At 41.0% G+C, this 25,921-nt stretch overlaps 1 protein-coding gene across 1 annotated transcript in view; it reads right to left on the reverse strand.

The window, feature by feature from the left end:
* The window catches only part of fsip1 (fibrous sheath interacting protein 1), a 68,336-nt gene extending 42,689 nt beyond the window's left edge, over positions 1-25,647 (reverse strand). Inside the window, exons 1-9 of the mRNA XM_061263136.1 lie at positions 25,431-25,647; positions 24,778-24,948; positions 24,384-24,537; positions 24,023-24,174; positions 23,716-23,794; positions 23,215-23,310; positions 22,045-22,202; positions 21,728-21,829; positions 14,505-14,672 (exon numbers count right to left, since the gene is read on the reverse strand). Of these exons, the coding sequence (XP_061119120.1) occupies positions 14,505-14,672; positions 21,728-21,829; positions 22,045-22,202; positions 23,215-23,310; positions 23,716-23,794; positions 24,023-24,174; positions 24,384-24,537; positions 24,778-24,942 (1,074 nt within the window). The 5' untranslated portion in view covers positions 24,943-24,948; positions 25,431-25,647. The remainder of the gene's footprint in view (positions 1-14,504; positions 14,673-21,727; positions 21,830-22,044; positions 22,203-23,214; positions 23,311-23,715; positions 23,795-24,022; positions 24,175-24,383; positions 24,538-24,777; positions 24,949-25,430) is intronic.
* Between the last annotated feature and the right edge of the window lie 274 nt (positions 25,648-25,921).

Raw genomic sequence — 25,921 nt, forward strand, 5'->3', positions numbered from 1 at the left:
AATTGCTGAACAGAAATGCCAGCCTATGCAACTCCTCTGCTGCTTGCAATGTGGATTGCACTAGGAACTGGAATTTTACAAACTCTCTGGCACAGGTATTTTGGCAGTTGGCCTGGCAGAAAATCTCTTTGAATTCAGAAGATGTTTATCAGGCATATTAAAGCAGAATATTTGGTTATAATTTTTCCATGAGAACAAATTTTCCTCAATATAGTGCCAGATTGATCTTCCTGTTGGCAGTAGATAAGGGACAGTGACATCACTGCAACTGTTAAAAATTAAAGTCGACATATAGTCTTATCGGTGACTGCCTTTTCAATCACAATCGAGCCAAAGAAAAAACACTGAATGTTTCATGCTGGACAGGATGAAACCAAGAAGTCAAAATTAATTTCAGTCTTAAGCAAATAATGAAATTAATTTCAACTTTAGTCACCATAATAATAAACTTTAGTCTGCCATCAGCATGAGGAGAAAACACTGGTCAAAAAGATTGACCAGTTGATGCATAACTGTTACAGCAACACAGCAAGCAGCGAGATAAACAAGGAGGTAATCTTCAATTATCTAAAAATTTACCTTTTCTGTGGTTTTACTACTAGACCGAACATTAGCAAGGCCATTCTGGAAAAACAAAGTGTTTCCTTACTGTAGACTGAAAATGGAACCACAAATGACTGACATAGGTGCACTCTGAACAGGCGAGTCTTCACATGACAAACGTACGACGGCGTACGTTTAAGTTCAGCACGTTTTAAAGGTGAATATGAAACAAGGCTGGCTTCTGCAGGGTAGAGCGACGCCTGCTGAGCCCGGTTCTGACTCATCAGAGCTGGGCCGCTGTGTGCTGCCTTGTGGTGTGGCCCACTGTGTTTCCACTGCACCAGCACAGCGCAACCCAGGCACATCACAGCCTCGCTGCAAAAATAGGAAACAACCAACAATAATAAAAACAGCAATAAACATGCAAGAGTGTACACACGCACTCTGGGAGTGCTGTTTATATTTGGGTACCCTGGAGTTCAGTCAAAACAATTAATCTAAAGTTAACCTAAAGGTGGGGTGGAGTGTTGATGCCTTTGGGTCACACAGCAACCAGCATTCTGTATACCGGGTTTGCAGAGTACTTTCACATTTTTAAAGGGGATAGTTCAAGGTATTAGTTTCATTTTGCTGACGTTAATCTGTGGTTTTAAATGGCAAACAGAGTGCTTAAAACTTCTGTACACCTTAATTTTTCACAGTTAATACGCTGTGGTATAGAAATCGGTGGCATAATGAAAGCTTTGCTAAAGTCATTTATGATCTAAATAAAAAAAGAAAATCCACCTGTAAAATTCAGGGCTTATAATTACATTATGAGTAAGAAGTCTTTTTCAAAGAAAGAAACCCCACTCATCCTAGTCGCTTATAAATGGCTTTCCCTGAGCCAGCAATCTTGCGGCTCCGCCAATTGCAGGCACTCACTCACGTGAGAAGGTCAACCCTTGGAGACTGTAGACGGACATCGACAGGAAACTCCCGTGTGACTTAATGAATGGAGAATCAGCCACTACAGAGCACTTCACCACAAAAGATATTTTTTCCCTGCCAGCGGACCATGAGGGCAACCTCTGTAATTGCGTCTGCAAAGCAGCGCCACCCAACACCAGATGCCGCCGAGCGCTCTCAGTATGACGGCATCTCCCCACCCTCGGGTTTAACGGCGGGGCGGTGCATGCGGCACTCCTGCTTTCCCACGTGCGTGGTTTACCATCGGAGCAGAGGTCCACTGTTTTTAGTCGGGAGGGAGATGAGGTCAGTGCCAGCTCTCGACAGGCTTCCTCTGCCTGCGCCAGGCCCGTGCACCCGTCTGGCTGCAGTGTCGGAAACATCAGCCTTTTCTCTCTGTCTCTCTCACTCTTTTTTTTTTTTCCCCAATACTGCACCTCATCTCCAACATCTCTTGCAAAATGCCATTTCTTTTAACTGCTTTTGTCTGGGAGATTTCGGTTTCCATTATGCACTGGAATAAGCGTATCACAGTTTCATATCACAGAAGAGATATCACAAAGTGATATCAACAGGAGATCGATGGATAGAGAATCAATACTCAAATTACATTCCAAAACTAAACAAGCAGCAGATGTCCTTTCATATGATATAAGTTTTCAGACTGAGCATTTTGCAGGCACTAGAGCCATATACTGTACAAAATGTCATCTCACTACATTAAAATGTGATCACACAAAGATAAGAAGGTTACTGGACAACATAAATTGAAAACATGATATTAAACCTGTTCCTGAGGGCTACATCAAAGAGACTGATCTTCTGAGTCATACTTTTTATGATACTGGGATGAGCAGCCTGCACATTAATACTTCACATTTTTTATCAAAAACATGCTGGTGGGTAACTTCTCAAAGTTGTTTTTATAAAAACAGGCCAAACCGTTGAACATTTTCTGCAGGTATTTCAATAAAAAAGAATGAATAGGAAAACATGTTTCTACAAAATAATCAACAATAAATCACTTGAATGGGAAGGTTTCAAAAAGAGAAGAAATACAAACATTCAAGAATGTTTCACCAATAGCACAAGTATAAAACAGCTGACAAACTGCATGTTGGATAAGAGTGAACTGTAATATTTGCTCACTGCTTATAATAAAGATTAAACTAATTAAGATATCCATTTATCCAACGGCATACTTGCTGAATCAATCCAATTTGCCAAAAAGCACATCTAACAAAGTCCTCCAAGCAACTGAGCATGACTAATTAACAGATGTTACAGAACACAGTAATAATTAAACAGTCAAGTCAAGTCATATGTATTATGTATCAGATTAAGCTGATACAGCCCTCCCAAAGCAGTCAGAGAAAGCACAATGTGTGAACCAAGTTAAAGAATTCAGTCCAAAGGCTTTTCAAAGCAGAGAAAGGAAGATAAAATATGAAGCCAGCTTCAATTACATAAAGCCCTCCATTTTCTAAACATCAACACCCTAAAATGATAGGTGACTTTCCATATTGGTTAATACCTGGCCTGGTGTGGTGATATTATGATCTACACGTTTCATTAACTGCGCCTTTTAATCCATCAATAATTCATTTAATCACTACAATCAATCCACCCAACTTTACATACCTCTGGTTTATGTAATCATAAACGTACCAAAGAAGACAAAAACAAATGGATATTCTAAGCATGAGCATGTAAGGAACACAGCTTTGGGAGAGGCCTTCCTCCGGTTTACTGAAGAAAGTGTCCAACAAGACAGCAAGAAATATGCAAGACCACCCCCAAAGAATCTTGCTGGCTTTACCGACTTGAAAAGAACTTGTGTAGTGGTAGGTCTTGTAAAATGCAGGAAATGGCACTAAATTAGTATTCTATCATCAAAAGAAAGTTCGCTCCGGGGGTCAGGTATTGAAAACATGAAACCTCACAACCATCGTAAAAAAAATACTCTCATGCATTAAAATCTCTCAGTCGTCCATCTCCTCTGGCCCCAAGCAAACATGCAAGGTGGCACGACATCTTTCTCCACGGATGTTTTTATGACTTCACTGTCTGATGATTAGATGTGTGAAAATCAAAAGCTCATGTTGTTCATTATACCTTTGCATACCTAGGTAACAGGGGATCCATAAGCATTAGCGTTAGCATTAGCCGAGAGCTACCAAGCGCAGCAGTGAAAATGACATGGGCAAAGCAGACATCTGAAACGGATCACTGGGCATCAACATAGCAGCAGTCTGCGCATCTGTTCCCTGTTCAGAGTGGATAACGTCCACACTGGCCACCTAATCCCAGGCGGTGCTTGGCTTTAGATAATTTCTGGGTATTTAGGTATTTTCCCTTCATGTAGGATCCCCTCCGGGCACCCTGATCCACTCCGGCTTGTCCAAAGGGAATCCCCATCTCTCCGAGCACTTCCTCAGGCCTCGAAGCGACATGCAAAAGGTCCTGTCACTTCTGCTGCTGGCCGTCATCCACCAGCACAAGGACCTTGTAATTACGCTCAGGGTCTGACGGGAGGGGGGGAGACTTTCCGTAAGGGCAGGACAAGCTTCCCAGAGAATGAATATAATAGACTGGAAAACCACCCTGCCAAATAACATCCTGCTGGGAATGGTGGGGAGGAATGTGTTGTTACCGCAGTTGGACGGAGAAATTTCCTCTGCAAATTTCATTCGAGGTCTGGCCACACGTGCGGCTGAAAAAAAAAAAACAAGTCTGTTGGACTCAAAGCCTCACGTTTACACCACGTTCCCCCCTTTTCGGCATTCGTTGGGAAAAAAATTGCTATTTATGTTACATATGCAATAACATAGAGGTTTCCATATTAAACATGACTGGTCACAGAAAGTGACTTCACTGCGCCTGTTAGTATAGGCAATTCTCCGAATAAATAGTATGCTACAACCAGCTTTAAACATCTGCTGGATGCTTGCAGTGTGACATACAGAATGTCGGTATTCAAGATCCATGACCTGAGGCTCTGACTCCCTAATGGAGTCTTAAAGAACGCATTCGTGGGCTGTGCTGGGGGTGCATCTACCGCTAATCCCACATCCCTGGGGTCACGGAACCTTAAGACTCACCACAACAGTGATGAAAAGAAGGGTGGAGTTCTGTGCTGTAAATCCACTCTTGTATGATGGAGACCTAGACCTTTTCACTGAAAGCCCATAAAGGTGAGAGGGTGAGAGGTGAAGGGTAGAAAGTCAGCACATTCATGGCAATCATTGCCTCCAAACACCTTTGAAATGCTACTATCTCTGCTTGGCAAAATGAAGATCCTCCGTACACATGAACAGCTGTGTCATTGCATCTCCTGAGTGGTTTTAATTAAGCGTTTAACTGGCACATGCTACTGCGAGAAAAACCACAAAAAAAGAATATTTACTTTTACAGCCACTCATGAATTTGCCAGAGGTGAAGAGAAATGAATGGTTGGTTATGAAATGGATTTACTAACGGTGTAGCCAAATGCTTAGCGTGTTCGAAGTCGGTATGAAATGTGTTTTTATTTAAGCTGGGCAGGAGGAGGGGAAAAAACACAATTTATTACTGTCTGTGCGGCACAGAATTGATGGCTATTTGGTGATCTGTCTGACCTTAAGTTGAAGCCCTGCCTTCCAGTGCTTCTAAACAGCCCTGCTGATTCCTCAAAGCCAAAACATACCTGGACCATATCATATCCTGCATTTCTGCTTCTAAACATTATAAGGAATGTTTAAAAGAATGAAAGACAGCTACACTATAAGAATGACAGAGATATGTAGACAGAGGTACAGAGAGCAAGAAAGAGAAGGACCATTTTAAGGTAAACTTCTATATGTCCTCCATCCCTGCTATGCACTGTACCACTTCTAGTTCAAAATAAACTGTGGAGTTACTGAATCAAGTATTTGCTTGCATTGCAGGATAAGGATATTTTCTTTGGGCCATTCCTGTTCCACGTGAGCTAAAAGCATTGTGTTTTTATGGTCGCTAAGGTGCCCAAAGCACACAGTTCATCCATCAAATATTTTTGTAAAATATCCTCCTCATCTATTCAGTGTCCACAACTGAAATTCCTTTTTGAGACAAAGGAAGCTGAAAGAGATTTAAAGGGAAAGTTCACTTTCTGGAGTTTATTTTATTTTTAGTGTATGTTTTCATCACTGGACAAGCTGTTTTGGAGATAACTCGAGTGCATTTTCTTGCTTTAAACCATTAATCTGTTGATGCCCCTGCACCAAACATTTTGCAGGTCATCAGAAACAAACAATATCCTTCAGATTTCATGATATCCAGAACTATTGGATTTCTGAACTATTTCAGGTGACTTGCATTAAATGGTTCCAGTATTTTATACCAGTATTTTATACCAGTTCACCATTGTTTTTGCTCAACTTTTCCAGTCATACATAATTTCCATGAATTAAAAATAGCCCTTTGCCCATCCACAAAAGAGCCATTTAAAAGTGGGCAGAAGTTCATTTGGATGTCTCAGTGCCAAGGAGTTAATGTGCTGCTCTGCATGAGCCAACTGAGTTTTTAACAGTTTGATTTTTTTTTTTTTTTTTTGTTTTTTGTTTTTTTGACCAGCAGCCCCGCCAAAATTATCACACAATTCTAAATGTACAGCCCTCCTGAGTGCAATTTGCAGCCAGATACACAAAGTGAAAAAATTTGACTACCTTTGAAAACTGTTTATACTGGCATCAGAGCACTCAGCCTTAAAGCTTTACCTCCCTCCTTCCAAAGGCGGTGGTATTTTCTTAACTCCCTAAATAAACACTAGTTTCTTGCTAATTTGACCCCTAAACAGACAGTAGTCTGTAAGCTTTCAGTTTGCCACTAACACAGATATTTTCACCCGATCAAGTCATGATTAAAATTTTCTTAAACAGAATTGTATAGTACACATTACACAGCTAAATGACAGAACCAATCATGTCACCATTTTTAGGTACTTATACAGACATTTTCTTTGAACAAGCTTGGATACATTATCTGACTGGAATGCCTGCAAATATCTACTGGCAAATACATTTTGGAGGATTTCCTGGTACTTTTGAAATGTTAAGGAGTGATATTTATAGGGTCGATTAAATCTAGACCTGATCTATTCCAAAAATGAAGCTTCAACTATTTTATCACAGATGTTTAGCTTTGTATTGATGGCCTGCTATGGAGAAACAATGCCAGGTGATTATGCTTCTATAGGTCTGGTTGCATAGCCTTGAAAAAGCTCCCGCAACATACAAACATTTATTTTCAAGAAAAAAGGGGGAATTCTAAATTCTGAATACATATCAGAGGCTACTAACATAATCGTACACATTAGAGTTTAATTTTAACCTCCTGAGACCTTGCGTCCTCAAAAAAGGACATCAGTTTTACATTTACATTTACATTTTAGTCATTTGGCAGACACTTTTAATCCAAAGCGATTTACAAGTGCATAGGTTCTACCATAAGTCAAAGCATCACATCCAGAAACTAGCAAAATACACATGAAATGCTGTTCTGAACATAGTTGTCATCATAAGTGCATATTTATATTTTAAATTTTATTTTTATTTTTTTTATTTTTTTGGGGGGGGGGGGGGGGGTTAGACAAGGATAGGGATATCAGAAAGGAGGGGCAGGGGAAATCAGGAGGGAGGACTAAGGTAGAGTTTGAAAAGGTGGGTTTTGAGTCTGCGTCGGAATAGGGGGAGGGATTCTGCTGTTCTGACAATGGTAGGCAAGTCATTCCACCACTGAGGAACCAGAACGGAAAACAGGCGTGAACGTGCAGCTCGACGGCCAGGTGCACGTAGAGAGGGAACCATAAGGCGACCAGAGCTGGCAGACCGGAGTGGTCCAGCTGGTCAACACTAGGACCTTGAAACGGATGCGTGCGGCAATAGGAAGCCAGTGGAGGCCAATGAGAAGCGGGGTGACATGAGCCGACCTGGGCTGACTGGTGATCAGGCGGGCTGCAGCATTCTGGACCAGCTGGAGGGGCTTGATGGCACACGCTGGGAGACCGGCTAGGAGGGAGTTGCAGTAATCCAGGCGGGAAATGACGAGCGCCTGGACTAGGAGCTGGGTGGCTTTCTCAGTCAGGAGATGACGGATACGGCGTATATTATACAGAAAGAACCTGCAGGTTCTGGCAGTGGAGGATACTTGTGGAGCCAGGGTGAGGCAGTTATCAAGAGTCACCCCAAGATTCTTTGCCGTACGGGAGGAGGAAACTACAAAGTCCTCAACAGTCAATGAGAGGTCGATTGACGGAGAGGACTTAGCAGGGATGTAGAGAAGCTCAGTTTTGGCAAGGTTGAGCTTCAGGTGGTGGGAAGTCATCCACGCAGAGATATCAGCCAAGCAGGCAGAGATCCGTGTGGTGACTTGGGTGTCGGTGGGGAAGGAAATGAAGAGTTGGGTGTCATCAGCGTAGGAATGATAAGAAAAGCCATGGGAAGAGATAACAGAACCAAGAGACATGGTGTATAGCGAGAAGAGGAGAGGCCCAAGAACCGAGCCCTGCGGGACTGAGGGTCGGAGACTGAGCCGCTCCAAGTCACCTGGTAGGAGCGACCAGAGAGGTAGGAGGAAAACCAAGCGAGTGCAGACCCTGTGACACCCATCCCAGACAGCGATGAGAGCAGAATCTCATGGTTGACTGTATCGAAGGCGGCCGACAGGTTGAGGAAGATAAGTACAGAGGAGAGGGATTTTGCTTTAGCAGAGTGGAGTGCCTCAGTGACCGCGAGCAGGGCGGTTTCAGTGGAGTGGCCACTCTTGAAGCCAGACTGGTTGGGGTCATGGAGATTGTTCTGGAGAAGATAAGTGGACAGTTGGGAGCAGACCGCCCGTTCCAGAGTTTTAGCGAGAAAGGGAAGGAGAGAGACAGGCCGGTAGTTTTAGTTTCCCTGAATTCTATGAAGTAATTATCTTAACATAAAGGACATTCAATTAAAATAAAATAAAATATATACAGTCCCCTCCAAACGTATTGGAACAAGGTCAATCCCTTTGTTTTTGGTTTTGAGTTTGAGTTTGAGGTCAACATATGTACATGAGATGACAGATCCAAATTTCAGTTTTATTTCCTGGCATTTTTACAACAACTTAGAACATATCAACTTTTGTAACAGACCACCTAATTTTTAGGTGAGCAAAAGTATTGGAACATGTGACTGACAGGTGTTTCTTGTTTCCCAGATGTGTCCTGATAGATAGATGGGTTAAACAATAAAACGTTCTGGATGTCTACTCTTGGTTTTAGCCTTGGGCTTTGCCTATGAAGACCAGACATGAAGAGCAGAGAGCTGTCTTTGGGAGAAAAGCAAGGCATTTTGAAGCTTAGAAAAGAGGGCAAATTGATCAGAGCAATTTCACAAGTATTGAGGATAGCTTGTACAATAACTTGGAATGTTCTAAAAAAGAAAATGAAAATAAATGCTGACATAGTGAGCAACAGACACTGAACAGGTCGACCAAGCAATTGATCACAGAAACATTGTGAGAGCTATGAAGAGAAACCACAAAACGTCCACACAGGGCAGGGGAGAAGATTGATCTCAAGCAACCATATGAAGACTTGGAGAGCAGTAATATAAACCACATATATACCACATGATGCAAACCACTCATCAGTAGTAAGAATCTGATGGTGAGATTACAATTTGCACAGAGATGACAGACATTTGCACAGATGAAGCACAGAGATGACCCACACAAGTTCTGGAACAAAGTTTTGAACTGATGAGACCAAGATTAACCTCTACCAAAGTGATGGAAAGGCCAATGTGTGGAGAAAGAAGGGATCTGCTCATGATCCAAAACATACATGCTCATCTGTGAAGCACGGTGGAGGAAGTGTCATGGCTTGGGCTTGCATGGCTGCTTTTGGAGTGGCCTCACTAATCTCATCTGTCCACAAGACCTTTTTTCCACAAATGTGGTTGCTCTTTTGAGTATTTCTTGGCAAACTGTAACCTGGCCATCCTGTTTTTGTGGCTACAAACAGTGGTTTGCATCTTGCAGTGCCACTGTATTTCTGTTCATGAGGTCTTCTGCAGACAGTGATCATTGACAAATCCACAACAGACTCCTGAAGAGTGTTTCTGATCTCTCAGGCAAGTGTTTGGGGATTTTTCTTTATTATGGAGAGAATTCTTCTGTCATCAGCTGTGGAGGTCTACCTTGGCTTGCCAGTCCCTTTGCGTCTTAATTATGTTCCAAACAGTTTATTCTTGTTTCTCAGTCTCATAATGGCTAATTTGACTTTAACTGGCACAACTTTGGTCCCCATTCTGGTAAAGCAGTAATAGCTATTAATTATGATTGAAAGACTAGAGGAAAGGCTAGGTGCTGAGAGCTCTCTCATACCTGTATTAAGAAGGCAATTAAACGCACCAGAGCAATTCCAAACACCTGTGAAGCCATGTGTCCCAAATATTATGGTGCCTTGAAACAGGGGGACTGAATAAACACTGTTGTAATTTCTACATGGTGAAACCAAACTGTATAAAAAATACCCTTTAATAAAATCTGCACTTCAATCACATGTTAATTGTGTGATTCCAAATATAAAATTGCAGCAAACCAGAGGCGGGTCTTTGTACCAGATATTATGGAGCACACTGTAGGTATGAATTAACAAGAGTCTAGCTCTCTTGCAAGCTAATACATACACAGGAGTAAATACATGCATATTATGTATTTGTTTATTTCTGTGTGTGTCAGAGGACTAACAGAGTGTATGATATAGCCTATATAGCCTATTCACAATAGTCTAGCTTGCTAACACCGTTATATTTAAAGCCAAGTTCAAAGTAAAATACGGGTAGCTGTCCATACTGTTGAGTAAATGAGATTGTGACAATGACCCGGAAGTACATATGTGCTACTAGTTTTGCGAGATCCTGCAAAGTTTGGCAAGAGCTTGCAGAAGTATTTTAATTACACCCATGTTCCTTTAGGGGCTCCGTAAGAAAATGTATTATGCTGCATCAGGAAGTTAATAAAGCAGCATTTGCACAAAAAGTTACAGATCACAAAGGAGGTATATGCTTGAAATCAGGATAAACAATTTCAAACTGTCACATTCAACATGTTGAAGATACTGTCTTGGAAAAACACAGATTTTTCTCATGGGCTGGAAATTCATTAACAGTGAGACACAATGGTGGGCCTCAGCGTGCATTTACTCTTTTGTCCCTTTTCTGATTGCAGTGTGTGCATTAAAGCAATTCAGATCCAATAATGAATCAATGAAAATTGTAGGTAGATTGCCATAGCAAACACATCAATCTGACAGGGAGGGCCAGACTGCCAGAGTTCACAGCCTGTCAACCCACATGTTCCCCTCAACCACATCTTGGAGAAATGAACTGAGATGAAGGAGAATTTTTGTATGGAGCTGTAAACAAGCAGCCTCAGAAACAATTTCCAAGTTCCACAGCGGGTTTTAATGAGCAAATAAATGACCAGATGGCTACAGAACAATCTGTTGCAATACAAAGCACATAAAGCATCTATGAAGCATGGAGCCATGAACAAGATGTCCTTGTTCTCCTTTAATGATTTTATAATACTGCAATTCAGACACCTTGTTCCAATGTATTCTGACACATGTATTCTGGCATGGTGCAGTTTTCTTGTCAATTAATTATTGATAATTATGATAAATGTTTTTACTGTGCAGGTTCATTCAGTTTTAACTGAAATAATGTGGCTACACGTGCCATTACACCTATATCATGACAAAAAATTATGTATGAGAGGTGCAGGCAGAAGGAATCTTAACTTCACTAGTCCAGGAAGCAAGAACCAAAAATTGTAAATGTTCACCCCTGAGTATTTAATAAACACACTGGTTTATAAAAGCAAGATGTCAGCTACTGTGTGCTGCAAGATTCAATCAATTATACATTATTGTATCAGTTCCCAATTATAGCTAATACCTTTATATTTAAAGCCAAGTTCAAAGTAAAATACAAGTAGTTGTCCATACTGTTCCCCAGGAAATGACAATGACCCGGAAGTACATATGTGCTTCTACATATGAGATCCTCGTCTTTAATTTAGAAAGTCCTTGGGGTGGCTAGCTAACGTTATTGCATATGTAATCAGTTATTTGTAGTGTCCTCCTTTGGCTACCACTGCATATCCAGCACCAAATAGGCTTGATATAAACCAAGCAAAACAATCAAAATACCGATCAACAACAATAGAACAGAGAGCAGCGAACTAATTAATTTGTCATTTGTCTCATTTTCTCAGGTGGTCGCAGAGAGGACAGCAACCAGGAAACACACAGTACAGTACCAGACAGGTCTAGGATAACTAGACTAATATAAGGGGAGCCTGGATTGCACCAGAAGTTATAATTTTTCAAACAGGTGAATTAGCCATTTGGTATTTGGTTCAGTTCAATAATTAAATCAAGTCAGTCTATATTTTGTAAGCATCACTCACAAACAAGCTGCCACACAGTGCGCGACAATGGACTTTTTTCAGTGGGAATTCAAAAAAATCATATCCAGACCCCTCAGAAGGCAATCAGACTGAAATCCTGGAAAACAGTGGGGTGAATATCAGTTCTTTTGGACAACTGTGAGATTTCAAGGGCTGTTTTTCACTGTTATAGGCTAAAATTCCTGGAATACGCAGTAACTTTTAAAAAGTAGCTGAAATATTGAAACAAATTTGAGCCAGTAATTTTGGGATGGCTGGACTGTACTGGCTGTGATACCGTCTGCTGTACACAAACTGAACTCCTCTGAGACAATGACTATGCAGAGCAAAGTTAAATGAGGCAGTGGCTGGCAGAAGACATTTTGGAGGAGAACATGCTATCAGCTCACATTCTATAGCAACGGATGCGTCTTTCTAGTCCCTTAATTGTGTTAAATTAACAACATTTATGCTAGGTTTGCTGCCACCCACATTACTTAGCTAACATTAAGACTTGAAGAATTTGGTTTCAGGTCAAAATGGTCCCACAGCATGCTTATTATTTGCTATTGAATTATATTCAAAATAGGGGCAAAAATATAAACGTAGGTAATCATTCTCATAGATAAGTTATGGAACCAACCCCGTCCAAACAAGTAAGCTAGAGAATGCGTCTTATTCAATTTCATATTTTACGGGACCATTGGCAACACGAAATCAGGCTACTCTCCAGTCATTCATGGACAACAAGCTGAATATGAGTTGGCAGTTACTGCAACATCCCTTAAGATCATGTTGCAAGTATGATAATGTAACAGTTGGTTTGCAAACAATTTTAGACAAAATAATTCTATAATTTCCCATGTTTGTTTTTTGTTTATGCACATTAATCTAGAACTGCAATTAAGCGATTGATGGCGCTACTTCATAGCCAGGTCATTATGGAAAAGTAACACACCCCTCCCAACCAATCAGAATTGAGTATTCAACCATTGTATCAATGTCTTTGTTGAATGCTCAATTCTGATTGGTCACCTCAGGCATTTTGGTGAAATATTAACGTATAATGATCGCTGCTATGTGTAACGCACAGCTTTCACTTATGAAAATATTTCTATCACTCTGCAGAAATAAGTGCCGCTATAAGTACCGATATAATTTCAATATCAATATTGCAAAAGGGAAGCTAGCAACATATAAAGTTATCATACAAGGAAGACAAAGCGAAAACTGACCGCAAAGTGAGTGATGCTGAATCAGAGACCGTTTTAACAGATGCCGGTGAGGAAATGAATGTCTGTATGGGTTGTGGAAGTTATAGCCAAACGTACCCAGAACAGTGACAGTGAACCAGAAGTATAGCCTGAAATATCTACAGTTAAACAGCCTACAGTTAACTACTGTCGTAATGGTACTCCATATCCCGTATCCCCGAATTGGCCTATATTCTCAGGAAACTCAATGGAAAATTTGTTTCATATTAACCTACATTTATTTGAACTAATACACTCACTTTAAAACAATATTATGTCAAATTACTGGTCAATTTCTTTCGTAAGGTAATTTGACATGTAATAAGTGGGATAATCCACTCTGAGGCGGTCAGCTATCTTGAAATAAAGGCCTCCACGTAGGCAACCCCCAGAGGTTCTTCGCCTCCACGTCAGTCATTATTCCACAGTAGCTGACCGCCTCAGAGTGGAGTATCCCTTACGTAATGAACACCTTTCAGCCATTATGAGTCATCAGAATCAAGTATTGACCCAGACTATGGTCCAGTATAACTCAAAATAATGTAATGTAATGTAATGTATGTTTTTTGGAGCTTGCCCAAACTGATGGAGGTTGCGCAAACTGATGGAGGTTGCGCAGCCTGTGTGTACCTTTTGTCATTTTGTGTTGAGAGAAACAGAAAATCTTTTTTGAAGAAGAAGAAATAGTACAAAAAACTGATTTGTCTGCATGCACATGTTATCCTCTACCAAGAGCCTCCACAAACTTTTGGCAGAGGTATAAATGCAAAACTCCAGGCAAGTCGACCAACTTAAACTTGATGACCTGATGTTACCAGGCATAAAAATAGAAGGATGTTCAGGATGTCCAAGTACAATTAGAACCCCATTTTACTAGAAAAAGCTCATTGTTGAAGAGGAGGTGATTATGTTACGTAACGCACCCCTAATGCTTAAAGCAATAAAAGAGAAAGTGTGCAATACAAGCGTCTGGACGTTTTACGAGCAGCTCTCAAGGCGATAGCTACTGTGTGATTGGGCAGCATGGGAGAAAGCCTGTTTGGAAACAGTGACTCAACCCTTCAGTTACAATGCAGGCACACCAAAACACAAACAGAGCAGGCCCTTAATGGTAAATAGCAGTCTGGACCCGTTGAGAGGTTCTAGACGGAAACCAGGAAGACTATTTATGACTCCTCAATGGAGACAGCCTACTGAGTTGTCCACTGAAATGATGCTTAATGACCCTGACCTGCTGTGGGTGTGTTCTGGATTTAATAGGACCTTTGTGATCCTAGCACTGCCAGTACTTCGAGTGCAGAACGGTACAGTACATACCTCAGGCAAGCTGTGGGCACGGTATTGGCTGCGCAGAGACAGGAAGTCCTCCACAGGAAGAAGAAGCTGCAGTCTGGAGTCAATATGAAGGAGCTGGTCCAGTTCAGCGGGCTCAGGGGCGTAGCCCTCTCCTGTAGATGTCAGCACAGCCGACAGATAGGGGTCTTCCTAAAAAGAAGGAACGGTAAGGCTAGTACTTCTACCCCTTTCCGTGTTGCTTTCTACTAGCAGTATACAAAGAAATTGTATTCCAATTCGAATAACTTGCCAATGGCCTTAAAACACAGCTTTATAGGACCTTCACCCAATATAATTTCCAACACATTTGTAAGTAATTAGGTACACAAGTCTAAAAGGAATTTTATTCGCTTTCCTCAAATGGCTTAACACCTGTTAGGATTAATAAAAATTTGGAGAGGGCAAGAGATCTGTGCACAAGTGTTGCCAAAGCTCTGAAAGGTTCACTGGACTGAAGTATATCATTTCAGTATTTTTTTAAATATGACTTTTAAATTAGCCATGACACAGTTTGTAAAAATTCAACCCTGGGGTATTATTTGATAAATAATGGGATAAAACTACTGTTACACAATACACGCTCCCTTTGCAAGATATTCCAAGACCATCGTTTTTCTTTCACCTGGTATTTGTTTTTGGAAAGGGGACTGTGTGGTGCAGACCCCGCCAAGTCTCTCCCAAAATGTCAAAACATCTAGCAATGAAATGCTCCCAACAGAGATGCCTCTCTCCCTCCTTCAAAACAAATAAATATCTCGTCAGCCCAACACGGTGTCTTATAAAGCAGCGGGTGGCCGGTGAGATCACTCTGCCTGAACTCGACGGTGAGGTGAGGTTTGTCAGCTTGCCGGCCCATAAAGACCAGCAACCATTCCTGTGACTTCTGTGGCTGCTGAAAGCTCCAGGTTTTCTGGGGGGTTTTTTTGCCGGTGATCTCAGGAGACATACTAGTGCCAGTTTTAAACAGAAAAACAGAGCCCTGAATCACCCGCTCTCCACCAAACGCCTCTACAAGATCTGTTGTCAATCAACGCTTTTTCTAAATGAATCAATATAGCCGAGAATGCACATAAAACCAAGCATTTGTACATACAGCAAGTTGGATTTGTTTGTAATTTGCCATTTCTTTTCTTTTTTTTCTTTTTGAGTCTGTTCTTACACGTATGTCCATAAACACCCTACAATAGAAGCAATAGAAGATTCCAGTTCTACTGGGCTGGAAGGCCCATTGGCTTTGGTCTGAAGCTTGTTTTTATTTAAAGCCTTACCATAAATTATATGGATCAGAGATTCAGGACATGAATTAAAAAAAGCCTGTAATTATGCTTTGAAGTGCTACACTATCCTTTAACCAGCAGATGGGGGTAGAGTCAAATTAATTACCAATATCTTCTAATATAACGTCATTTGACAATGATCGAGTGAGTAAGCAAGCAACTAATATCTAAAAAATCAGTTGATGCTGAGTACGAACTCATGAGAAATCAATCTTTCAAAAGGCATTCTACGGAGCAGATAACATCTTGTGAAACCTTTCACTCATATATAACAGAAAGGCAAAAATAGTATCTCTTGTGCAATACCTTCCTGAACTCTGGGTCACTCACACACAGTCACCGGTGTACAGATTTACGTTTGGTCGTCTACACTGTGACTGAACAGCAGTATATCCCGCTTTATTGGCCAAGACAAAAACAGCTGAAAGCCGCAACACACAGCCCATGGGTTCTCAATAGCGGAAGGTTAAATTCGTCCCTGGCACGCACCGAGCCCCCACTTGCAAACTCAAAGAGGCCTTTCAGCCTGGATTTCTGTCTAGTTTTTCTTACCGCGTCCATCTGTTCAGACATCGCCGCTCGTGCAACAATGGGACGAGATCAAAGTGGAAGTGATGAGACCTAGAGACACAGAGATGTCAGGATCTAAAAGACTAATGCAACCACTTCCCACAAAGGCAAGAATGCGGCGCAAACAGAGCTCCTGGTGGGGATGAAAAGGCACTTGCATTGCGGTCCCAGCCTCTGTATGCCTTTTAGCTGAGCAGCTAGGTACCCACTGCAATGGCCAGGTGGCTATCTGTCTGAGCATTGGGTGTCTGAGCCTGAGCTCAGTCATTCATATATATATATATATATATATATATATATATATATATATAAACATTACGGCAGCTAGTTAACCACTACCACTATAACCTTACAAATACCATTACATCAAATTCATTTTCTACTACTGTTATTCTAGTGTTTCTAGCGCAGTGACGTACTGTATGTATACACGCTCAAATTTATCCAATTACGATCAAACTGCATACTGAGGTTAGTGAACGGAACTAAGAGCCTCCATTCCAACTTCTCGAAAGCAACCAGCAATAAATCCTGCTGCTTGTTCATCAGTGCCAGATCATCACAGATGTCGTAACCATTGATATTTCCAATGCATTTAGTGATCACTGACGCCGTAAATGAGTGGAGAGGATGAATCGAAGTCGACAATGGCGTCTGAAGGAGACATCACTGCACAGTGAATAACCCTCTTGGCTGAATAGAAAGAATGTTCTACAAATCAAATCCACAAATGTGTAGTTAATTACATTCCTTAGTTTTAATTTAAATACAATTTATTTGTACTGGATTCATGAACTAATATATAGGCAAGAATGACAGAAAGGTAGTCATAATAAGTGTGGTTATAGTGTTAAAGTGCAGTCTGCAGTTGATTACGGGTCTTTCAGAAAGCGTCTAGCTTCCCTGCCTGGATGGACACTCACGTAGACTCCTCAGTCTCATACCTCCTCAGTCTGTCCAGGAGACATCAAAGAGGAGCTGGCTGTCCAGCAGCCATTCCTATCAGCAGACCTGACAATAACAGGAAACCTTCGCTAACCCTCTCACAGCCCCGACCACGTGCGAGTTCACGGCACAATCGCTGCACTTTTCTCAAAGAAGGATAAACATTTTTTTTGAAGAAATTTCACTCCCAGACTTCAAAACTTTGGCAACACCTTCAAGAGAAGCAACGTAGCTCCAGTGACGCTAACCGTTAGCGTATGAGAGAGGTTCGTATAACATCCGCGCGCTAACAGAGCAGAGCCCTGTCACATCTGCCCGGAAAATCAGTTTCAGCTGCCACTGCTACTCTGGCCATTAGGATAAAGCGTCATTGAGAAAAAGAGGTCAAATAAACATCTCAATAGATCAACTGAGAGGCGCAAGTCATGAAAGGCCATCTAAAAATCCTCTTATTCGGCATATGGTAACGGACAGAGAAAGACATCTGAACACAGCATGGTCCCATTAAGCAATAGTTTTATCAAACCCTTCGTCATGTACTGGAATGACCCTGGTAGATGAACTAGATAACTGCTGACTGAAACGGCATTTTTGGATTTCTTGCAAGGAATCTTTTTGCGGGAACTCCTGCCCACATAGGAGGATTCACATATGGGCCCGTAGACTGTCGACAAAATGATTCCAGTTATAAAAGTTGGAGTAACGCAGGGAAAAGTCCATATTCAAAAAGACAGTTTATATGAAGAACTACTTATTCACATTCCTTTACATAAGAAAAAAACCGAATGACCATGAAAAAATCCAGTATCCAGTACTGTATACTCAATACCTATTCTCCTGTCCTACGGTACTGACCAATTATCCCTACCCACAAACCCACCTTGCTTACGCACACCCTGCAGGAATAACAAAACAAAATAAACACTTTGACATCATTTCATCTCAAAATGACCTCACCTGTCTTGCGTGCAACTGTAGGCTATGTAACAAAACATAACTCCTTTGAAGTTAATGTTAATGGTTTTTGCCTGAAAGTGTGTTGAATAACAAACATGCAGAACAGTGCCAAACTCCTGGAGGGAGCATGTTTTCTCATGACGGGCATGTGAGAAAGCAATTACAGCTTTTGCAGTACACATCAGTAACTGAGTGAAGTGAAAATTGGACTTAAGTGAAAAAAACAAGAAAGAAAAGAAAAGCCACGTGGATTATAGTCTTTGGGGTAATTCCATACTAAAACTTTTGAACTAAAATTTTGAACAATTTAAACATTCCATTCCCTCAACACTGTGGACTATGAAGCAATGTTACCTTGAATTATGCTCAAGAAACACTGTGTACTAGCTTAGGAAAGCAACTGCAGACCTCAGAAATCTATAAAGGTGTCAGGGACAAATGTCCACGGTTTATTTCACCCGATGCATAGCAAAAGTGGGTCCAAAACAAAGCTCCCAATGGCTTTGACTGAGGAAAACAGGACTACTGATTCCCTGCTCTTGCCAGATGTGTAAAATCACCAAGGGCATTACTCTTACATGTAAGGGTTTAAAGTAAATCCAGCCTTCAGGAAACAGAAGTAGATCGCATAAATCTACTTAAGGAATACTGAAGAACTCCATTCAGGGGAACACAAAATTCCAAAAATGCAACGTCTGACAAACACCCGCAACCCAATTATAGGTACGGATTAGACAATCAAATGGAAATTCTGAGGTTTCCCTTTTCCAAATTGAAGAGATGTATCTTTTTTGCCTTTTATCCCCCATGTTGCTTTTCCCTCACAAGTTGGACTTTCCAATGATAATGTTTATAATGATAACGTAGTTCTTCCCCAACTATGTTTATAAGGCGTCTCATCAGTCAGAGGGATTGGTTTATCAAGGAAGCAGGGAATTATGTGCTAAATAAAAACCCTCCCTCTCTGGACAATGTTACAGACAATTGTGTCAACCCACAGCACTTCCTGTGGCTGGGTTCCAGCCAAAGCAAGACCAGCCGTGTCCCACTTCCTGGTACCAGGAATCAGCCCTATATCTGAACAGGCACAATGAACAGCCCAAAAATTGATAGAATTTCCAACAAGGATACACTACCTGAGAGGTCTCCATTGAGGCTCTTAAATGTTTATTACTAGCAGATTTGGCCTAAACGTCTGCATGGCTGTTCACATCAGCTAATGTTTATTCTGTGTGCTAAAAGCTACTTGCGGAAACAGAGGTGAATCTCTGAGGAATCGTGGCTGACATAAGCCCAAAAGCAATGGGATTAGGCCAGTTGTTTACTCCGGCTGTGGACTGGTCAAAGCAGCAGCAAATGCAGTAGCACAAACTCAAAATGCCATTTTCTAGGCTATGGGGCTTAAAACCAAAGCATAAATTGTAGTGAAAGAGGCACTCAAAGGAGGCTATGGGGCTCAACTAAAGCATAAATTCTAGTTAAAGAGCAAATCAAAGGGAAGAGATTTTTGAGGGACAACCAGTCCCTCCCCTTTTTAAGTGCTGCTGTTTTGTATGGCATGTTTACTTTTTTCTGAATCAAGTCAATGAATGAACATGTTTTTCTGTGTACAGTGCATCTGTATTTTGAGCAATATTGTTCATATTACATTGTAGTTGATAAATATGTAGAGTGCAGAAAATGTTGTGGTTCTCTGCATATCCAGGAACTTCTACAGTCACACAGACATGAATACAGTATATAAGCCAAAATTAGCTATATACAAATATATATTGACCACATAGTATGCCATTTTCAAAATTCTCATCATGTAGATCAGCTAGATCAGATAGAATCTATCCATCAGGTAGAATAACATACACCAATAAACAGTTTTCATATTTCTCATCTTCTCTATCCGGTTAGTCAATTTACTTTCATGCAAATCTGTTTATTGGACCCAACCATGAATTCTAGTCAAATTTCCTAGCCAAGAGGAACAGGAATACGTATTATTGACGAAAACTCCACTTTAGAGAATTCAACATATGGACGCCAAGGGGAAAAAAAAGGTTTGAAAATGAAATATCATGTAGTCATTGTGATTGAAACAGGGAGTAAATAACGTGCTTTCTGTTTAACCTGCTGACCTTAACCAGACACATTCTTCACACAAAATTTATGACAAACGTCACGCATTTCTGTCATATTCGAGAAATTGCAAGAAACCCCATAAACTGTAAATGGTGCTTGACGTCTGGTTAATAATAGTTTTAAAATGGCCACCCTGAGGCTTACTCCCCTGTGAAGAGGTGATCAGTCCAGTGATGTGAAGACATGACTTAGATTCACACTTCGTTCTGGGTTTGATCTTTGCCCTGCTTTCGTGTGGCTTCATAGGTTTTGGTCCTGAGAGTGACATTGTGCCTTACAGCAGGCTGTAAATAAAAATCACGTGTGACTGTATCAACAATCAGAGCGTTAATTTGGAGTCAAAATGAATGAACACAAGACTACAAAGCCTACAGAACATTATTCTGTGGAATTGTTTTGTTTTTTTCCCAGCCATTTTCCCAGATGGAAACCTATATATTGATATCAATGAAGAAACTGAATAAATGACAGCAAAATAAGGTCAAGTTGTTGGTAACTTCCTGTTTCTGCAGAGTACCTCGCTCCGATCTTGGTGCCTGAAGGTTGCAATACAGGGGGTGCGTACCAATGCTCAAAAATAATGAATCCTCCTTTCCTCCACTACCATCTCTGGAAGTATGAGGAGAGGAGACGAGTGGAGGAAAGAGGATACATTCTTTCAGTATTGGGATGCACCCCAAGACAAGGAAACAAGTAACTCAGATAATGAGGTTATAAAAGGAAGAACTGCACCAAGCCAATGACCAGATAACCTGTTGCTTGATGAGCAAGCACACTGGCAAATTATTACTTAATCAACGTAAGGACAGTGGTTGCACACAGTATTAAGTATGTAGGACTTCAACTGATTAAGCAGTTGTACCAAGTACTTCATCAGTTGAAGTTACATACACTTAAGAACATTGTGTGCAACCACAGCCCTTTTCTTTTTTTCTTTTTTTTTTAAATAAATCCAAGGATTCCTTTTTTTGAGAGCAGGAAAAGCGTTATAGCCTTTCCTCCAGTATGAACTTGGCTTTTACTATTGGTTTTGCATGCTGTCCAGGACTGCCATTCTAAAGGCTGAATTCAGTATGTTCATGTAGGTTACAGACATGCTACACCTCCATTCAGACCCTTGTGCCTTTTCCTTTTTACCTACAGAGGTAGAATTTATCATTTATCAGTGAAGAATGTTTACCACTTGACAAATCACATTTCCATGGAGCGAGTGCTGCCAAGCAGTGCCTTTTGACTCTCAGATGAACTCTCCCAGGTGGAATGTCTGAAGGTCCTACAGGAACCCAAATATGAGACCCGGCCCTGGCCCGCGTCAGAACGTACCTGCTCCTCCTCATCCCCGCCGTCCAGATCCCGCAGGAGCTCCTCCAGCCTCGCCTTCTCCGCGTCCGTCATCAGCACCTGGCTCCCGGCATCCCTCGCCAGCTGCCATTTTCCACACAGTCGCATCACGCCGGTGCCACTGGCTAATTGCACCAACGCTCTGTTCTATCATGCTTTTCTGAACTGAGGAGGTACTTTTAACTTCAACCCCAGGATGATTTATACGGTTGAAAATAAATGGCTTATCGCTGTTAGACGTGTAGATTTGCGTCAGCTGCTGTGTTTCTGCGGAGAGTGCGTGGCGGTGCCTGGCATACCTCAATGTTTTTCTTCACAAAGTCTTGTTTCTTCTTGCCTCCACCAACCCGGCATTGTCTGCCCTCTGCCTGATCTGCCACCCTCGCCTCGTGAGCCACTTTGGGGGAATCTGCCGCTTCGCTGTGGTCCGATTCACCTGAAAACCAGTCACGCCCACCTTGCGAAAAACATATGTACATAAACACAATGGACTGGAAGTTGGCCATCTCTTTGAGTTTGGTAAAGCCACAAATAACACACGATGTGTGATTTTCACAGCCCGTGATTGTCAGCCGTTCTGTCAGCTTTGTTTTTGGGTAAATGTTTGTTACTGCTGTTGCTATTGTGTATGCTAGAAGTAAAAAAAATTCTAACAGGAATACACTTATTTCATTTGATAAAAGTAGAACAATGACTGTAAAGTACCTAACCTGACATTAGATAGATTTGGATGTATAATAAATTCAGTTTGATTTGAATAGGTCCATTCAAAGATACAAATATAGTTTGCATCAACTTCTATGTAGAATAGAAAATTAAACAACAAAAGGCATGTGCCCATAAAAGATTAACGTTAACATCCAACAGTTCCCAGCACAGTAGTTTGAAAAAATACCGTTTTCAAGAGACATTTGGTTTCATACACAGATATCTGTCGCCATCTAGTGCAAGATCCTAAAAACAGCATAAGATCGCTTCAAAGGCATTTGAGACCAAAACACCTTACACCGCAATCAAATTAATTAAACAGTTCATTCAGGCTAGTGGATTAGCTGGAATTGAGCATTCTCAGATATGTCTTTGTTGCCAAAGAATTGTAATGAAGCAACTTCTGAAAGACATTTCAACAGCTGTATTAAGCATTTATATCCAAGCACTGCTTTAGCGCACCCTGAGCTCTGGTGATGTCAATTTTAGAACATAATTCACAAATCTGATGTGGATTTATGTAACACACTTACTCATACTGTACCTCCGAGAAGAACTATTATGAAACAACGGCCTATTGAATTCACACTTGCCCTCAGTGCTGAACTCTTGCCTAGTTAAATTATACTGAGTTATTTTCATCCCATATATTTAACCTATTCAGGGATTGGCCACAATGGCTCAGTTGATGGTGTATGTAGTGGACATGTTGATATTACAGGGGAGGATACTCCATTGTGCTATACATGTGCTTTACTTACTGTCCCTCCTGCAATTGGCATCCCAGTCACACTGATCGTCTGGAACCTGGGTGTCGAACACTGGATGATAATCCACCTCCCCACTGGAGGGAAATGCTAAAGAGAACAAAGACACCTAAAAGCTCTGCACAAATCCAGACTATATGGGGAAAGGGGAAGGACCTGGAAGCTTAATAGAGCACCGTTTTCAGTACTAAGAGACCCAGTTTAAATCTAACTAGAAGGAATTAGTAATCTATTAATGAAAAAAGGAGGTATGTTTTTTCACAAGTGTGGAGGCAGGAAATCAAACACCTATAGAAGCCCAGCAGGCATGAGGAAAGCGCAGTCATTTTATTAAAGATATGATATTGGACTGATTCCCATTTAAAGTTTGGACATGACATAAATTACAAGCACAAAAGTGGTTACATGAAAGTTTTACTGACTGATGAGTTCTTCTTCCAATGGAAATACTGCACACTCTCACAAACAGGCCTGTATTCTGATGAAAGCACTTACTGCTGGAGGACAGAGCCAAAAACAGCCTTGTATTTTCAGCTTCCTCAGGGCGTTCTGGTGCTTCTTTAGGCTTCAGCTCCTGCAAGTGAAAGTGCTCTTAATCCTTTGAAGGGGAGGCTTTTCAGAATGTTTTTTCAACATTCTGAGTCAGTGCTCTAGAACTCCATAATTACCAGTAGTGATTTTTGCATCAGCATTACAATGTTCAGTTAAGAACATTCTAATCATATTTGTAAGGGTTTAATTGTCCACCCCTTGAGCACTCCATATATAGCCTATCTACAATCATCATGAAAATTGTTCTCACCAGTAATTCTTCCCATATTTTTTGTTGGAGTTCCCTTCCTTGCTTCTTGATTTCCATTTCCTTAGAGATCCTCAGAGCCAATATTTTGTCCAACTTCCTCATTTTATGGATGGCTTTCTTAACCTCTGGATCTTCAGTATCCTCATCAGATTCTTTTGCAAAAGGGAATTACAGAAGAGTGACATGCATCAACAAAAATGTAGCATTGAATCCAGGTTCAAGATATAATAAACAAAGGACAGTGTTGAACTTGAATATGCATTATAAGTAACGGGATTCCTTATTGCCATCTAAATCGGTTAGGCTGACAGATCAGGTCAAGACTGTACAGGTGTATTATAAACTATAATGGTCAACCCACCAGTATAAAGGGAGGTGTTGTCAGGTAGAGTTGACTCCACAACGTCCTCTGCTTGGGCAGTGGTCGCTTCAGTGAGTTCGAAATCCAATATGCTGTCAAGCAGGTCTTCAGAAGACTTTGAGAAACAGCTATTTTCTGGTGTACCCATCCGGTCCTATATGAAACAGTTAATTTTTAAAATATGGGTAAAATTAGTACTTTCTGTTATACTTGGTACGTGAACATTTTATTAGTAAAAAACATCACTTTATCTAAGTATATAAACACGTTTAATGTAACTTCCAAAACGAATCTAGACCAAACACCATCAATGGAATATTGTAGCTAATTCATGTCTCGTTTTTGATGGGACATTAATGAAGCATGGTCATTAAAACTAACTACAACACGTTACCTGTGTTTCTGGGATATCTGGGTTTAGGACAACCAAAGAGCCATTGATGGCGTGATTGACCCTCCTTTCTAACAGCGATACACTTGAGACTCGGCTCCCGGGGCGAGAACGCTCGCTGGATGCAGGACGCGAGATACTATCGAGACTGCCCTTCGTGATGTCCATTGAAATCTACATTAAAAAAAAAAACATATTGGTGTTACGGAACACGCATCCTTTTTTGGCAGCTTATGTTTATAATTGGTGTGTTTATATATCTGTGCGTGAGCTGAGACAGATTGTCATTGTTACAAAGTATGTCTGCTAACTTTAATTTACCTGTAGGCTACAGGTAGGTAAGGTTAGGCTAGGCTAGATAGCCAACTTAGTTCGCAAGCAGCATCGCTTATTGTTGCTACGTAATCTGGCTTGATATGGATACTGTTTTCTTGGTTACTTTGTATTATCCACATAGCGAGCTGATGGCAATATAACAAGTTTCGTTTTTAGCTAGCTTGCTAGCTACATTACATCAGCGTGTTCCGTTTACACAGTGAAGAGAACGAGAATGTTGCAACCGTAAAAACGTTCTCTGGTCGTTTGCCAAGAGGCATTAACGTTAAACTATTGGTGTAAAGATAAAGTAACGTTAACCAGTGTTAAAAGATACGCACCTTTTCAGAGAACCTGCTTTGTTGATATTTAGTTTCAGCCGGTCCCGATATACATCAAACTGGTATCTAGGAACATTGAAATGCCCGGATTTGGTTGCTATACAAACTCAATCCAGCTTTATTGGTCATTGAGGCGTTTAAGTTACACACACTGTTTTGTTTTGACTCTGTCTTTGGAACCGTGAATGTTACAGTGCAAACTGTCAGCTTTACTTTGAGAGTGTTTACGTGTATATTGAGGATTCCACATAGGAGCCCTTTTTATGGTAGCAAAAGTCATTGAACAATTGGCTGATCAACTGTTTCTTGGCCAGCTGTCTAAAATCAGAATGAATCGACCAGAGACATAGCTGAAACATTAATTTGCTAAAATCAACCATTTTGTACATTGTTAGAAGCAACACCGCGCTATGAGTTCAGCAATCACAAACAACCCGGTCGACCCTGCGAGACCCCTGTAGTCGATGACCAAAAAATGCTTTCAATTGTGA

This window comes from Conger conger, chromosome 1, assembly GCF_963514075.1.
Source record: "Conger conger chromosome 1, fConCon1.1, whole genome shotgun sequence".
NCBI lineage: Eukaryota > Metazoa > Chordata > Actinopteri > Anguilliformes > Congridae > Conger > Conger conger.